At 58.8% G+C, this 14,746-nt stretch overlaps 1 protein-coding gene across 5 annotated transcripts in view; it reads right to left on the reverse strand.

Annotated features, from left to right (window-relative positions):
* Nucleotides 1-659: 659 nt before the first annotated feature.
* The window catches only part of ALPK3 (alpha kinase 3), a 46,149-nt gene continuing 32,062 nt past the window's right edge, over nt 660-14,746 (reverse strand). For all 5 annotated transcript variants that reach the window (XM_059179927.1, XM_059179929.1, XM_059179930.1 and 2 more), the window contains 9 exons: nt 11,830-13,855; nt 10,459-10,606; nt 9,907-10,034; nt 9,731-9,766; nt 7,288-7,568; nt 6,644-6,732; nt 5,659-5,879; nt 2,860-2,908; nt 660-2,300 (listed from right to left, as the gene is read on the reverse strand). In XM_059179927.1, coding sequence (XP_059035910.1) covers nt 1,955-2,300; nt 2,860-2,908; nt 5,659-5,879; nt 6,644-6,732; nt 7,288-7,568; nt 9,731-9,766; nt 9,907-10,034; nt 10,459-10,606; nt 11,830-13,855 — 3,324 coding nt within the window. In that variant the 3' untranslated portion in view covers nt 660-1,954. The remainder of the gene's footprint in view (nt 2,301-2,859; nt 2,909-5,658; nt 5,880-6,643; nt 6,733-7,287; nt 7,569-9,730; nt 9,767-9,906; nt 10,035-10,458; nt 10,607-11,829; nt 13,856-14,746) is intronic.

Below are 14,746 nucleotides of genomic sequence, written 5' to 3' on the forward strand. Positions count from 1 at the left end.
TTTGAGACCGCCTCACGTATCTGTGCCTCCCACGGCTGTCAGCCCGGGGGGCCTGGCACGGAGGAGGTGCTGCGTGTACGTGTGCCGAGCGGACGGACGCATGAATGGATCACACGCCAGCTCAGGTCACTGAGGCAATCCGGGTCTGCAGACCGGCGGTCGGGAGCACATGGGGGCAAGAGGAACAAGTGGGGAGAGTCCCCTGAGCACAGAGAGGAGGTAGAGAAGTCAGAAGTGCCAAAACCGAGAGGCCTACCTGTCAAGCAAGGAAGGCCCGGCTGGCAGCTTGGGGCTGTTGGGGACGAAGAAGCCTCAGCAGCTTAGGGAGCAGGCGAGGGCCGGTGAGCAGCTGAGAGGCAGATGCTGCTGGTCCCCGGGGTGGCCTTGTAGCGGGGGAGGCAGGCCCCCATGCCTCCAGCCCTGCTCTTCCCTCCTGGGGTCCTTCCTCTGTGTTCCCCAGATCCCCATCAGCCCAGCTGGACAAGCAGCACAGACCGTGCGGCTGTGGCCACAGGCTGAGACTGCGCATCCATCCAGGAGCCGAAGCCTGGGTTCATTGCTGCAGGCGGCCCAGGGGCTGCAGGGCGCCCTCAGAGCATCCGCCTGGTGAGAGGGGACCCTGACCTCATACACCTACAACCACACCAGATGCGGGCGAGCAGGGTGCACAATGGCTGCCTTTATTGCATTCCAAGTGGAGCAGGCTAGCACCAGGCCCATCCTGTCCCAGGCTTCTAGGAGGGGCTCTCAGGAAGGACCCCGGGGGGTTGGGCCGAGCACAGAAATTCCTTGGGGGCCCATAGGTGAAGCCCCAGAGCTGGAGCCCCGTGATCAGGAGCTAACGGCTGGGGCAGGCGTCCTCATTCCCGGGCACAGAGATGCCCTCAGCCCAGCACGTGGGTGGACTGCATCCTTCGTAGAACTGCCCTGGGCACTCCCCTATGGAGAACAGCCCTGGCCCTCCATCCCCGCTCTAGAGGGGATGAGAACTGCGCTGCGACTGCACCTCCTTCCAGGACGGAGTACAAGATCCCTCCGAGTCAACATGGCCCTCTGGCCACAGGTGCTGTCCCAACCCCCCCCCCCGCCCCCCACCCCTGCCACCTCTACCTCATGGGCAGAGGGCCTGGGAGAGGTAGGGGAGGGGCGGACAGGGTGCCGTGTGCAGAGTCAGCCTGGGGAAGCACCGGGGCAAGGGGGCAGGCAGAGAGGCAGCAGAGGAAAGTCAGTGGGCTGCAGGGGGCTGGGAGCTGGGGACAAGGGAGCACAGCAAGCAGGTGCGTGAGTGCCTGAGCACGAGGGTGGGGGGGGGTGGGGGGGGGAGGAAGGCCAAGAACACGCATCACCGAAGACCACCGCACAAGAACAAGACAGGCTCTGGAAGGGCCCTGAGCCCCACGTGGGCCCAGTGACAGGTTAGTCGCAGGACACGCTGGGAGGCAAGAGGCCAAGCAGCTGGAAGGAGAAAGCTCCCTGAGAGTCACCAGGCCAGACTCAGCGCAGGAAGTCTGGAGCCCCGAGGACGGGGAGAGATCGGGGCCAAGCAAAGGTAGAGGGTAACCGCTGGTCGGCGCGCCCCCAAAGTACGGCATTCACGGCAGGGTCTGGGCTGGGGTGCTGGGTGCAGAGCTCATGCAGAGGGCTCGGGAGCCTCCAGCAGTGGCCCATGTAAACTTCAAGGAGGGGCTAGACCGCCAGGCACTTGGGAGTGGGGCCTGGGGGCCCCGGCCAGCGGCGACCCAGGAAGGGCCCCCGGGTGCCACCACACACAAAAGCCGTCCGATGAGGGGCAGACTGAGGAGGGGACCGAGAACAGCTGCTCTGAGAGCCCCCTGTGGCACCTCCTCGGCACACCTTCTTTGGTTAGTTCCGTAGTTCCAGAAAGTCTCCATCGCCTCAAGCTGCTTCCTTGTTGGTCTGCTGCCGGGTAGAGGCCCCCAGCCTCCTGCGGGGGCTACCGCAGGCCCTGGGTCTTGGAGCTGCCCTCTTGGGTGGGAGGCTGTCCCAGTAACTGGGTGGCGAGTGCCCCTGAGGCTGGAGGGGTGGCCTTGGTGCTTGGCGTACTCTTCCGGGTGCCCTGGGGACTGGGGAGGCCTTTCTTCTGGGGCTGAGGACTCAGTTGGCCGCCCTTCCTGCCCGTGGATGGGCTCTTGGAGCCTTTGGCCTTGCCCGGAGGGTGGGCAGCCTCGGGGCCTTTGAGGGGCTGGAGCCCCAGCATCTCACAGAAGGGGTTGCACTGGTGGGAAGAGGCAAACTGGTCCAGCAGGGCAGGGAAGCAACTCTCCTTGAGGCCTTGGTATCTGCAGCCAAACAGTGAGAGCTGAGCGGGAGCCCCAGCCACAGGGAGAACCCCCAGGGGCCTGCGGCGGGGTGGCCGTGGCCAGGGTGTCACGCCCCACCCTTTTGGGGGTGCTGGGAAGTCCAGCGGGGGGACGCACCCCAAACCTCCATCCCACACGGAGGCCCCACTACACGGTGGTGCAGGTGTTTGTCACGTCCACACTGCCGGTGTGCGGAGGATCTGCTTGTTCGTACAGACGAGAGCAAACTCTGCGTCCCCCCTTTGCTCCCAGGGCCCTGGCTCATCTGCACCATGATGAGCTTTCTCTAGCCAGAAGGAAGAGGAGACCAGGGTTGCAGGTGGGGGAGGGGGGTCCCAATACTGTTGCTCCAGACCTGAGGTCAGGGGCATGGAGGGTACAGGGCGGCGGCCCCCAAGATGTGGCTACATGGCCACCCTTACAACTGGGATCATCTGGCCACAGGCCACCCCTCAGGGAGGGAGACCCAGAAGACCCTGGACAATTTCATAGCCCGAGAAGATTCTCAGAGGGCCTCCTGGCACGGACAGTCACTCACCCTCGCAGTTTGGTTGCAATTTGCACATCTGTCATCTTCCAATCAACCCCTGGAAAGAGAAAGAGCTGGAAGCTGGGGCAGCCCGGGTTGGTTTCGACCCCCTCCCCCCAAACAGGTCTATCACTGGAAGGGGGCGTCCCAGGGCTCAGGGCGTGCCATCACTTCTAGCCGGGCTCACAGGCAGTGTGCTCGTCTAGGTGTTGTTAGTAGCAATGATGCCCCCTTCCCACAGGTGAGGAGGCGGGCTCAGAGGTCAGGGGCTGGAGCAAGGTCATAGTCATTCTTCTGTTTGCTAACTGTGCACTGACCGTGTGCAGCGGCCGCTGTGAGTCAGAGTGCGGGCTCAGTTCTTACTCCTAGACCCCAAGCCCTTCCAGCTGTGCTATCCTGCCTCTAGCACATGACTGCAGGCCACAAGCGGGGCTGGCCTCTGGCTCTGAGCCAGCATCTGCCCCTTCTTCTGCCCGGGATTAGCCTCTCTGGGCAAGGGAGGGCAAGTGGGAATGAGAACATAACCCGGGCTGGGCCGGCAGAAAAGTAAGCGTGGGGAAGACTGGCTTCCACCAACTCACACAGGCAGCAAGCATGCACCCCAGGAAGCCGAGACGAGGGGACGGTACTGGGAGAACACAGCCAGGCAGAACGGGCTCTGGGGAGTGGCCTGTCCAGCCCGGCCGGTCCACCCCAGCATCCCAGCATCCACGCATTAGAGGGGGAGCCTCTCCCCACTTTCAAACTGTGCTGTCATATCCTTCTGGGAACCTGCCTTTCACTGCCAGGGCCTGGGGCTGGCTGTGACGGATGAGAGTCAGGGCATACGGGCGCTGATTTCCGAGCTCTGCGAGCTTCGAGAACCATCCCTAGGTCCACAGCTCTCAGAGGAGCGGATGCCACCGGCCTCGCAGGGGAGTAAGAGCGTCAGGGGGTGTCTAGCTTAGTGTCTGGGGCACACACAGACCGTAGACGTTAGTCCCTGTCATTTCTCTGCGGGGGTCGCCACCTTCCACGCTGCACCCCAGTAACCATGGCCCCTGATGCGTGCACAGAATTCTGGTTTGTGAAATCGCTCACAGCCGTGGCCTCGCTCGGTCCTCCCAGCCCGTGTGGGAGGTGGGAAAGGACCGGCACTCCCTGGGAGGGAGAGGGTGGCAAAGCTCGGGGAGACTGGGGGGTCGCCCCGTCTCAGCTTTGGCTTTCTCCTGGGTCTACAGAGACCCGCTGGAAAGCCAGGAGATGTGGAGTAAAGCTGAATACTCTGAGTCCCAGGTTTTCCTACTGCATCACGCACGTTATCCTCTCCTTCTAGAACCCGGGACATTTATCACAGCTTCTGGAAGACAATGAGTGTTCCCGATTCCCCTTTCCCCTTCCCAGCAGTGGCTCAATGTTGGATTGTCAGAGGCAACAAACAGAAGGCATGGCAACGGCTTAACGGGCCACCAGCCTCCCCTCAACATACAGAGCTCCCTCAGGGGGCACGGTGTTTACGGTGCAGCTTGACCCCAGCAAGAACCACATTTAAGCCCGTTTTCTGTCTCTGGCCCTTGGCTTTCCCACTAATGCACATGGGGAACCCGGTAAGGTCGTGGGTGATATTCCCAGCGTTCCTCTCTTCCCACTCTGGAGGGACTCTTCTTTCCTCTCCCCTGCCTGGTTCAGGCTAGAGAACGGGCCTGGGAGGGACTGGTCAGAGAAAGGAAGATCTGTGCTTCTTGGCTTTTGATGGGGGGGGGAGGGTTGACTCTGAGGAATGGGGGAGATAGAAATAAGGAGTCACGAGACTAAGATGATTCCTGTAATAAAAGCTAACAAAAGTGGAGGAGGAGGAGATGAGGAGGAAGGAGAAGGGGCAGGAAAGCCAGCGAGCTCGGATGGGAGAGTGGCGAGTCTGCAGAGGGGGACCGTCCAGAGCGGATCGGCCAGGAGGGGAGGAAGCGAGATTTTGAGAAGACTTTGGGTGCGGGTGTTTCCTTAGTTCCTGATGAGGGAGCAGGAGGCTGGCTGAGGACAGAACAAAAGCTGGCGCCTTGCACCCCCTCCACCTGCTCCCCTCCATACGTGTAAGCATTCCTCAAGCAGCCCTGACCGCCATGAACAATAAGCAGATAGTTAACCTGCTGGGATCACAATCCTGCTAGACAGGAGTCTCCCTTGGCTTACAAATGTCCTAAATCTCACTAAAAAAGACGATTGATAGCAGGATTATGACACCCCACCAAAAAGTCTCCCAACTTGATGTAAATGGCTGGCCTAAAGATGACATTGATCAAGCCAACATTGATCAAGCCACAAGGGCAAGGCCTCCGGTATCCCGCACCCTGTAGGCCCTCGTTAGCATATGAAACTCCGTTGAAACCTCCCTTCCCTTCACCTTCCCCCAACCGCAGGGTACAGAACCTGCCATCCCTCACAACCCGGGGCAGCAGCTCTTCCTGCCCACGGGTCCGGTCCCCGTGCTTTAATAAACCACCATTTTGCACCAAAGATTTCTCAAGAATTCTTTCTTGGTCATCGGCTCCGGACCTCAGCCCACCGAACCTCACCTAGGTTCTAGAACTTCATCAGTTCCCATGTCATGTTCCTTGAACTAAATTCCCTCTTAATTGTAACTGGAGCCTGGAACGTGCTCCCGGGGATGCCACAGCAGTTCTGCACGAGGCCGCTGAGGCCGATGTCCTTGACCAGGTTCCCGGGGAGAGCAAAGGAGAGGAAATGTGGGAGCATAGGGGACCCGGCTCTGCCCTTCTGCACACTCTCGTTCTCGGGCACACACGCACCCACACCCGCCCGGACTCCTACCTGCCAAATCCGTGACAAGGAAGCTGCCATTCGTCCACAGATAGAGCCAGTGCTGGAAGGTCTGGCATTTCTGCCTGACCTCGGAGCCGCCGGCCGTCTCCGGCGCGGCGCTGCCCCACTCCCGGGAGCAGTAGGGCTGCAGGGGCTGGCCCAGGTCCTCCTCCAGGGTCGCGTAGGGGATGTTGTTGGCTGGCCGGTAGATGAGGTACAGTGGGAGGATCCTGAACACAGTTGCACTCAGCTGTGAGCGGGAAGTGCGGGCCCAGGAGTCCCCCCACCCCTCACCAAGTCTACACTCTTGGGTTGAAAAGGAGGGTCCTTCCAAAAGAGCATTCTCGGCTCCGAGACCAAAGGACGGAGCGGGAGGCCAGCTCCACCCTGAGCTTGGGGAAGGAAATGAGGCCATTGGTTTCCGAGTCCTGTGCATGCCCTGAGCCCAATGGGGTGAGAACTGAATGGTGCTGTGGCCCCAGGAGGACCTGAGCTTGGACGAGGGACGCAGACCTGGATGCGTCCACCCGAAAGGAAGGCCTCTAGAGAGGAGGCAGCCGCACCGTGCTCCGTGCCAACCAGACCCCAGGGTTCGAGAGTCAGATCTCAATCTCAACATGGAAACAATGACTCTTTATAGTTGACTCCTGCAAAAACCTTCACGGACACTGGCTGCCAGCCAGAGAAGAGTCCTGAGCTACTGGCCTAGAGCGGCCTAGCCCCCCATCCCTTTTGGAGAGTCCCAGCATCTTGCCATCTGCAAGCGAAGGAGTGGGGACCTGGGGTGAGCAGGAGGAGACCAAGACCAGGGCAGAGGCTTTTCTAAAGTGGGCGGTTAATCTTGAGGGCTTCGTTTCTAGATTTTGGGGGACCATTGAGCCGAGCATGGGCTGTAACTCAGGATGCTGCTAATGGGCCCTGAAATCACTGCTCTGGGCCAAAGCTCAAGTCTGTAGGTCTGCACAGCACCCGCCCCCCCCTTGTGAGCACTCACTCTGGCACCTCCCCAAAGCCAGCGGCCGCCTGGGCTTCAGCCGCAAAGATCTTGCAATACTCCCGACTCATGTTCTGGATCTTGCACCCCTGGGGATTAAAGAGAACCAAGTCTGGTCAGCAAGGGCGCTCCACTGCTCTTCATCAGGTCCGGCTCTAAGAGGAAGGGTCCGCTGCAGCAGGACAGTGGGGTGGGGGTGGGGGGATTCCAGCCCTGGGAAAGGTGGGGTCACTCCTCCGCTGTTCCCTGCTCTGCACCTTAGTTTTCTCATTTACAAAACAAGAGGCTGTGGGCTTGTTTTCAAAAGTGGTTTCCAAACCGTGTTTCCTGGAGCCCAAGTGGCAGTGCCCCAGGGCCCACCCTGTGGGGAGTGAGACATCAAGACTGTCCCCCCCACCCAGTCACTCTTTTGATCTCAAGCAGAGGCTCCAGGATGATATGCATGAAGGCAACGAGAAAGGATTCTGCTACGAAAAATACGGTTTGAAAACCATGGCCCCAAAGACAGAGCCAAGCTCATCTCCAGACCCGTCCCAGAAGCCTCCTGAGGATTCACACAGTCAGCCTCTGCCTCCAAGGGGACCCAAGGTGAGGAAGGGGGGGAGGTGACAGGGGAAGAAGGGATCTGGGATGGCACACGGAACCTGAATGGTGACGTCGTAGTTTCTGCCCAGGAGAGAAGTCTCACTGCTGGGTCCAAACACGAGCAGGCTGGACACCTTGATGACGCACGTGCGGCCTGACTCGAAGATGGGCTCCAGGCCGTAGATGACCTTGGCCTGGGAGGACTTCCGCAGGCCACACCCATGTCCACCCCCTCGTAGCTCTTCGCTCACCAGGCGTCCAAAGAGCTTGTCCCCCCAGCAGCCAGAGTCAGCCAGACCCTTTGCAAAGACCATGGGGGTCATCTCAATCTCTTCTCCAACTGCAAGGGAATGGGGAAGGTGCAGAAAACTAGACATTGTTACCCCACCAAGGTTGGGGGTGTGGGGGGTAGGGAGAGCTGGAACAGTCCCCTGTCCCCCGACTCTGGTACGCTCACTGTCTCCCATGACTCCTCTCCAGGGGCCCGTACACCGTGGGGCCCAACCCAGCCTGTGAGCTCCCAGCGGTGGATCTGTCTGATGTAGGCCCCGCTGTCTGATGGCACTCAGCGTGCCCCTCACGTGGCAAGGATGTGCTCAGTGTCTGTGCAAGGCACAGCTTTTCTGGGGAAGCGGCCACCCGGGTGTGGATTTTGTTTGGGAGTTAGGTGTTTGGATCAAATAAATAAATGTCTCCATCTCAAACAACATATCTGACTACAAAAGGCTTCAGGACCCGTCCAGAAGCATGGGCTGCCTCAGTGCTCAGACTGTGGTTCCTACAAGCCATCTCCCTGCAAAAGGACCCCGAGCTCCCTCAAGAAACGGCTGAGTCCAGGTCTCGGGCAGGAAATGAACTCAAAGCATCTGGGACCTCTTCTCTGACCCGAAGGCGAAGAAGCCACGAAGACCCCGGGGGCTCGTCAGAAGGACACAGGAGCCGTGGAAGGGGCTTCCATGGGGGCAGATCAACTTTACCAACCAAAAGGAATGATTTCTACAATGTGGTGAACATATCAAATATATTTCAAAAATCACAGTCATCATTGCAGTTGGAAAAAACTCACTCCTCCCCCCCCCCCCCCCCACAAAACCCCAAACCTCAATGGTGACCTTTGGAGGACGCTAGGGACCAACTCAAGGCAACAAAAGACCATTTCTCCTTTACAGAAGAAACTCAACGGATGGATGTAGAAATGACAAAATTAAAATACTCTGGTTGGAAACCCAAACAAAATCGTGGATTCGGGCAATAATTGGTAGCTGCTAGAACCCCCGGGGAACAAGTATCAGATACAGTTCTTGAACTTTTTCACAGGATAGAGAGGGCAGGAGACAGCGGAATGAATGCAGAGATCAATCTTAATGTTACTCGAGTAAACCAATGACATCATGTGCCTCCGGATAGGATGCTAAGGGTCAGACAGAGCACCTTGTGATGGGTTCTTGCACACTCAGACCCTCCCCACCCCCACAAAGAACTGCACTTGAATCTGACCAAGCCTCCCCATCAAATTACCAGTTTAGGAGAAGCACATGAGAAGAGGAACATGTTAAATGGGATTAAACCATCAAAATCCAGATTGCAAGAAATCCTACCCATCAAGCGATTTCAACAACTAAAGAGGGAAAACCATGAGCAAGAACAGGTATGTGTTAGAGATGAGATCGATCTGCCTGAAGCAATGAGTGATTCCTAACCCAGGTAAGCCAGCCGTGACGAGACAGCGGGGGACGTGGGACTGAGCGTTTGCGCACGTTAATGCTCTATTGCTAAGTGTGTAGGTTTAAGCTTCCATCTGATTTTGCTTGCACTTGACAACCGGTCAAAGATGCTAGTTGAATGACTGAGGGATTAAATGAGTGAATGAACAAATGAATGAATGGATGAATGCATTTGTTGGCAACAAAGCTCTAAAAATTTATTCCCAGCTGCCTTCACAGTCCTGATTCTCAGTGTGTTTCCTACAGAAGCAGCCCAGACTTTTGCTCTAATGTTCAGGGACATGCCTTATAATTTAGGGGTATCACAATCACCAGAGACCTGCTGAAGATGCTGCTTTTCTGGGTCCCTTTCCCCAGATGTTGTGATTAAGGATATCAACAGCAGGGCCCTGGAAACTGCATTTCTAGCAAGCTCCCCGTGTGGACTGGAGGCAGGGACCCACAGAGCACAGTGAGAAACTCCGGGAAAGGAGCTGGCAGCGTGAGGCAGGCTCTAGTAGCCAGGCCTGCCCTTGGTCAAGGGCTCCAACATGGGCCAAGGGCACAAGGCTGAATTAACCTCTTGTGGAAGGGCCTCTTGGCCACTCCTTCTCCCACAATCTTCGGAAATAGCACTCCTCCCCATCCTCCATCCCGAGCCCTATCCTAAACGAGGAGGCCCAGCGTAGCTGTGCGTGGAGGTAAACACAGCGCTTGGGATGGATGCAGCAGGTCCTCCCCGAGGACGGCAGGAGTAGGGATGAGGGCCCCCCGCCCCTCCCCCGTATGGGCATCATACCTTCACCTTCTTCTCTGGAGATGAATCCCGACAACACTGTGTGGAGAAAAAGAAGAGGAAGCGGCTGCCCTCAGGCTGGCCTGCGTGGAGAGAGCACCCTCTGCACAGAAGACCGCTGCCCCCCCACCGGCCCCGGAGCCAGGCTGGACAGAGAGCGTGGGAGGGGGCCCGCTCACCCTCGGGGCTGAGGCAGAAGTCGGTAGAGGCCGAACCGTGCTCATTGTTGATGGTGCATCGGTACACGCCACAGTCAACGGAAGACGCCTGCACGATGGCCAAGGCCGCCGGCCCCTCGTCCCCGGCACTGCAGAGAAGGGAGACCCTCCCTGTGAGGTCCATCACTGTGCACAGCCCGGGGCCGGACTGCGGTCCTGAGGAAGGTCACCCCCTGCCCTCCGAGGCTGCCGTGGACCCAGGCTCTGAGAGCTCGGGCAGGGGGGTGAGAGGTACTATGGTCAAGGGGTAGTCCTGGGTCACACAGGTCTGGGTGGCTATCCTGATGCCCCCTAGCTGTGTGACTTGGCAAGTGATTTGATGCCACCGAGCCTCAACTTTCTCCTCCCTACCAAGGAAATACTAGCATCTCCCTCATAGGGTTACCCTGAGCCTTGCATGATGGACAGATCCACAGTGGGGGAAACATGCCCCGTATTACTGTACGTATTGCATATTACTGTCGCTGCACTTGGGGAGCCAGGCCAGGTGGGAGTGGTATCCGGCTGGCTTACCTCCTGCCCACCTCGCCCACTGGGCGCTGATCCTTGGCCCACGTCAAGACTGAGTCACTGAGAATGTTGAAAAACTGACACCAGAGCTTCAGGCTGCCCGAGGCATCAGGAAACTGCTCCACCCGAATCTTCCGGATCACCTGTGGGGCTGAGAGCAGGGGCTCAGTTGAGAGGGACAAGCCACTTCCCCGCCACCTTGGCCCCACCCCTGTTTCCCTGCATGTGCTTAGTGGGACGGGCTGGGAGGAAACAGGATTCAAGCCCCCGCACCAACCCACGCTTCCCGGCCCCCAGCCTCACCCCGTGTGTATCTCTGAGCCGTTGGCTCTGACCCCAAAGCACACATCCTAGCTAGAAAGGCCCCACTCCTGGGCCCCCACCCCAGGCCTGGGACAGCCTCAGAGCCCAGGACCCAGATGGCAGAGAAGAGAGGACAGAGGGCAGCTGCACTTGTGGGGAGCACAGTGTGACATAGGTAACAGCTGAATCACTGTGACACAAATGTAACATTGTGTTCAATGATACCATGTTATTTCTATACACACACATTATATTATAGATACACACATTCTTATACATGGTATTAACAACTATACTCAAATTTAAAAACAAAACAAAACAAAAATCCATGAGAAATCAAATGCCTAAGTGGGAAGAAGAAACAGCAACACAAATGATCAGAATCAGAAATGCCCAAGGTTGTGTCAGAACCTTCAGGTATGAAATGGATCACAGAGGACGCTGCGGCAAATATGAGCCCCGACATTGGTTTTATAGATGAAAAGAGAGAACTCGCTGGATGGTACTGGCTAGGAAAGCCCAGCCAAGAGTAAACAGATAATGCAAGCGGCCTCACATCTATTAAAGGAACGGAGTTCATTAAAAGAACAAAGAAAACACAACAACGAAACATAAAGCTTCTCCTCAAATAAAACGCAAGGCTCTTGTGGCAGGAGAGCGAGAGAGAGAGAGGACTCCAGTTTGGGTTCTAGGCCCTAACTCGAGGAACCTGCATCGGGATCCCGACCCTCCTGCTCTGTCCTCCGGGGACAGGTCTGTGCAGAGGGGACAGCGGGGACAAAGGGGCCAGACCTAGCACCACCTGGGGAAGGCAGCCCCGTGCTCGGGACCTGATTTCTTCCATCCCGCTTCACCCTCGGTGGCACACAGTTTGTACTGTGCCCCGTCCTGCGTGGCAGAGCCAGGATGAGAACTAGCCCTCCGACGGCATAGCCTGGGGGGTCTAGTTCCAGGAGACTGTTGTAGGAGGGGCGCTGTAAACCCCTCTCGGGTGTGCCCCCTCAGCGCCCCTGCTGCTGCAGTGTGCAACCCTCTCCCCTGGAGCCCTTCCCCACCCTCCCCATTGCTCACCTTTGAGCAGGTCTTTGGCTTTCTTGGACTTGGCCGAAGCGTCCTGCTTGCCTTCATCCAGGACTTGCTCTGTGTCCGCACTGCTGGCCTTGGGGCCGGAGCCCAGGTCTCCTGCTGCCGGCTCGTCCTCTGCCCGCGGCACCTCCAGCATACCTGCCTTTCTACCCTGGGTTGGGGAACGTTTCTCCCGTCCTGGGGTCCCCGGGGACCCCGGTGTCAGGCCCTTCCTGGGCCCCCGAGGGGAAACCGTGGGGCTCTCCCTTTCTTCAGCCTTGGCTGCCTCCCTGTCTCCTCCTGCTCTGACCTTGGGGAGAAACCTCTTCTTCCGGGCCCCCAAAGCTAGCTCCTCTGGTGTCGCTGCAGGGAGGCCTGTCGGGGCCTCCCCGGGGGCCTCCTCCTCCTGGAAGGGCTCCTGGGCCCTTCTGTCTGCTGGGAGTGCTCCTGGACCCGAGGCCGTCTGCCCACCCGTCTCCCCCAGCAACCTGCGTGCACCGCTCTCCGGGGAGGCCCCTGGGAGCCCAGGCCCCTTGGGGGGACCCTCACCCTCGCCCTCACTGGATCCTTCGGAGGCCAGCCCAGGGCCCCCCTCCTCACCTACCATGATGGCAGGGACAGTGAGGGTGCTGAGGCCAGGGCCCTGGGCTGCTGCAAGGGCCTGACGGCCAGCCTGCACCTCGCGATCCAGGAGGCCGGTGAGGCGGCGGGAGGTGCAGGGGCTCAGCGCCAGGCTCTGGGCACTCTGCACTAGATGGTTGTTCTCCACACGCTCCAGGATGCGCCTGGATGTCCGAGGACTCAGACCGGCCACCTCCACATCAGGGACCAGAGTGGCCGAGGACACTGGAGCCCCAGTGGCGGCTGCCCCTTGCGCCTCGGCGCCCCCGCCCCCTGGCTCTGCACTGGAGAGCTTCAGCAGCAGAAGCAGGTAGTTCTTCAGGGAGTCTATAAGGCCGGGGTCGCAGCTCTGGGGACCCGGGGGCCTCCCCTCCGCATCCGGCCCCGGGGCACAGGACCCCTCAGTGTTGGCGGACATGGCTGCTGGCGGGTGACTCTGGGTGGGGGTCCCTGGCCCCAGGGACAGTGGGGGGGCGGGCCTCAGCAAGGCCTGGTCCCCAGACGGCGGGAAGGCAGCCGCACTCGTGTGCTCAGGGGCCGGAGTGCTGGGCAGAGCCTCCGGCGAGCTCGTGGTCAGGCCCCTCCTGGGAGGAGAGGGCAGAGTGGGCGCCTCCGGGCTCCGGCCAGCTGGAGGACAGCCACCCAGATCCAGGGACGGCACCTCCCTCGGCTGCTCCTCCTTGGGGCCTGGGATCAGGCCATCCTCTGGCTTGTCCTTGACCAGCCCCGGCCACTCAGGCCCTCCCCGCTGCTCCAGACCACCCTGGGGAGGCCGCTGGACTGGGAGCGTGTGACCGCCTCCTGAGGCTGCCAGCAATGCCGGCTCATAGCTCCCGGGGGCCGTGACTGCCACTTCTTCAGATCTGAGCACGAAACCAGGTTCTTCCGGGACAGAGGGCCCTTCGGGGATCTGGTCGAAACACTCACTGGACTGTGGGCCGGGGCTGCTCACGGAGCCCTTCTCGGACTGGCCTTTCATGGCTGTGGGTGTGCTCTCCTCGGACCGTGTCCCTCTGTCTTCCTGCATCCTCCTGCCTGTCTGTGTCCTTTCCACCTGCGTCCCTGCCCCTCCCTGGGCCACCACATCCTCCTGGAACCTCCTGGCGGATGCTGGCCTCTCACTTTCTCGTGGCCCAGTGTCCACCCGGCTCTTCCTATCTGCCTGTGTCATCCGGGTGGCCTGTGTCCTGTCTCCCCGGGTCCTTCCATCCACCTGCCTCTTCCCATCAGCCTCTGTATTCTTCTTGCCTCCACGTTTCTGGTCAGCAGATGTCCTCCCAGCTTCCTGGGTGTCTGTGTCCATGGGCTCAATGATGCCCTGGCTTCTGGGGTCACTGCAACCCACAGAGACCATGTCGGCGGTGTTGGCGGCCAGTGCAGTAGGAGCCGGGTTTGCCCGGGATTCCGGGACCTGAGAACAAGCGGAGGAGAGGAAGAGCTTGACCACGTGAGCCTTAGGATCTCTCCCAGCCTGGCTTCCCAGCCTCCTCTGACCTCACCCAGATGAGCCCAACCGTATTCCTGCCATCTGGTTTTCCAGGCCTGCTAGGGGTTGTAGGCAAAGTCCCAAGCCAAGTCCCAAGCCCCCCATCCTGATCCCTGATCCCAGAGTCTAGACCAAGGAATGTCCAGAATCCGGGTCTAGCTCTGGCCCTTCCCACCTCTCCCTGAAGAAAAACCTGCCTTCCCTGAAAGACCCCTCATCCCTGCCATTTGGAGGAGAGGGTCCCCCTTCCAAGGCTTCTGAGCAAATTGATCTGTCCCTCTTTTTTGGCACTAACTGCCACCAGATAGAATTACAGGCAACAACGGAGAGAGACGAAGGGTCTCCTGACAACGCGCTCCATGGCAGCATCTGCCATTACCATAGAGCAAGGGGTACCCATGTGATGTCATCCGAACACAGAGGTTACCGTCACTCGGGACACCAGCTATGCCGGAGAAATCAATGAAGTGTATGCTACTACCCTTTCGAATGCCCTATTTAATTACAAATCACTATCCTAGGCCCCTATTCGTTACACATGCACAACCTCACTTACTCCTCATGGTGTGAAGTAGTTGTGAGCGCTCTCCATTGTCACTCAGACGATAGAGCGCGCAACTCTTGAACTCGGGGTTGTGAGTTCAGACCCCACAATGGGTGTAGAGATTATGGAAAAATAAAAATCTTTTAAAAAAATTTCTTTAAAAAAAGTAAACCTAATAGGTAGGAACACACCAATGGCCAAAAGAGAAGGTGATTGTCCACCATCAGACAGGAAGTGGTAGAAGTTAGCCCAGAAGCCAGCCATGTCTCACT

The sequence above is a fragment of the Mustela lutreola genome, chromosome 7 (genome assembly GCF_030435805.1).
Source record: "Mustela lutreola isolate mMusLut2 chromosome 7, mMusLut2.pri, whole genome shotgun sequence".
In the NCBI taxonomy this organism is placed as follows: domain Eukaryota; kingdom Metazoa; phylum Chordata; class Mammalia; order Carnivora; family Mustelidae; genus Mustela; species Mustela lutreola.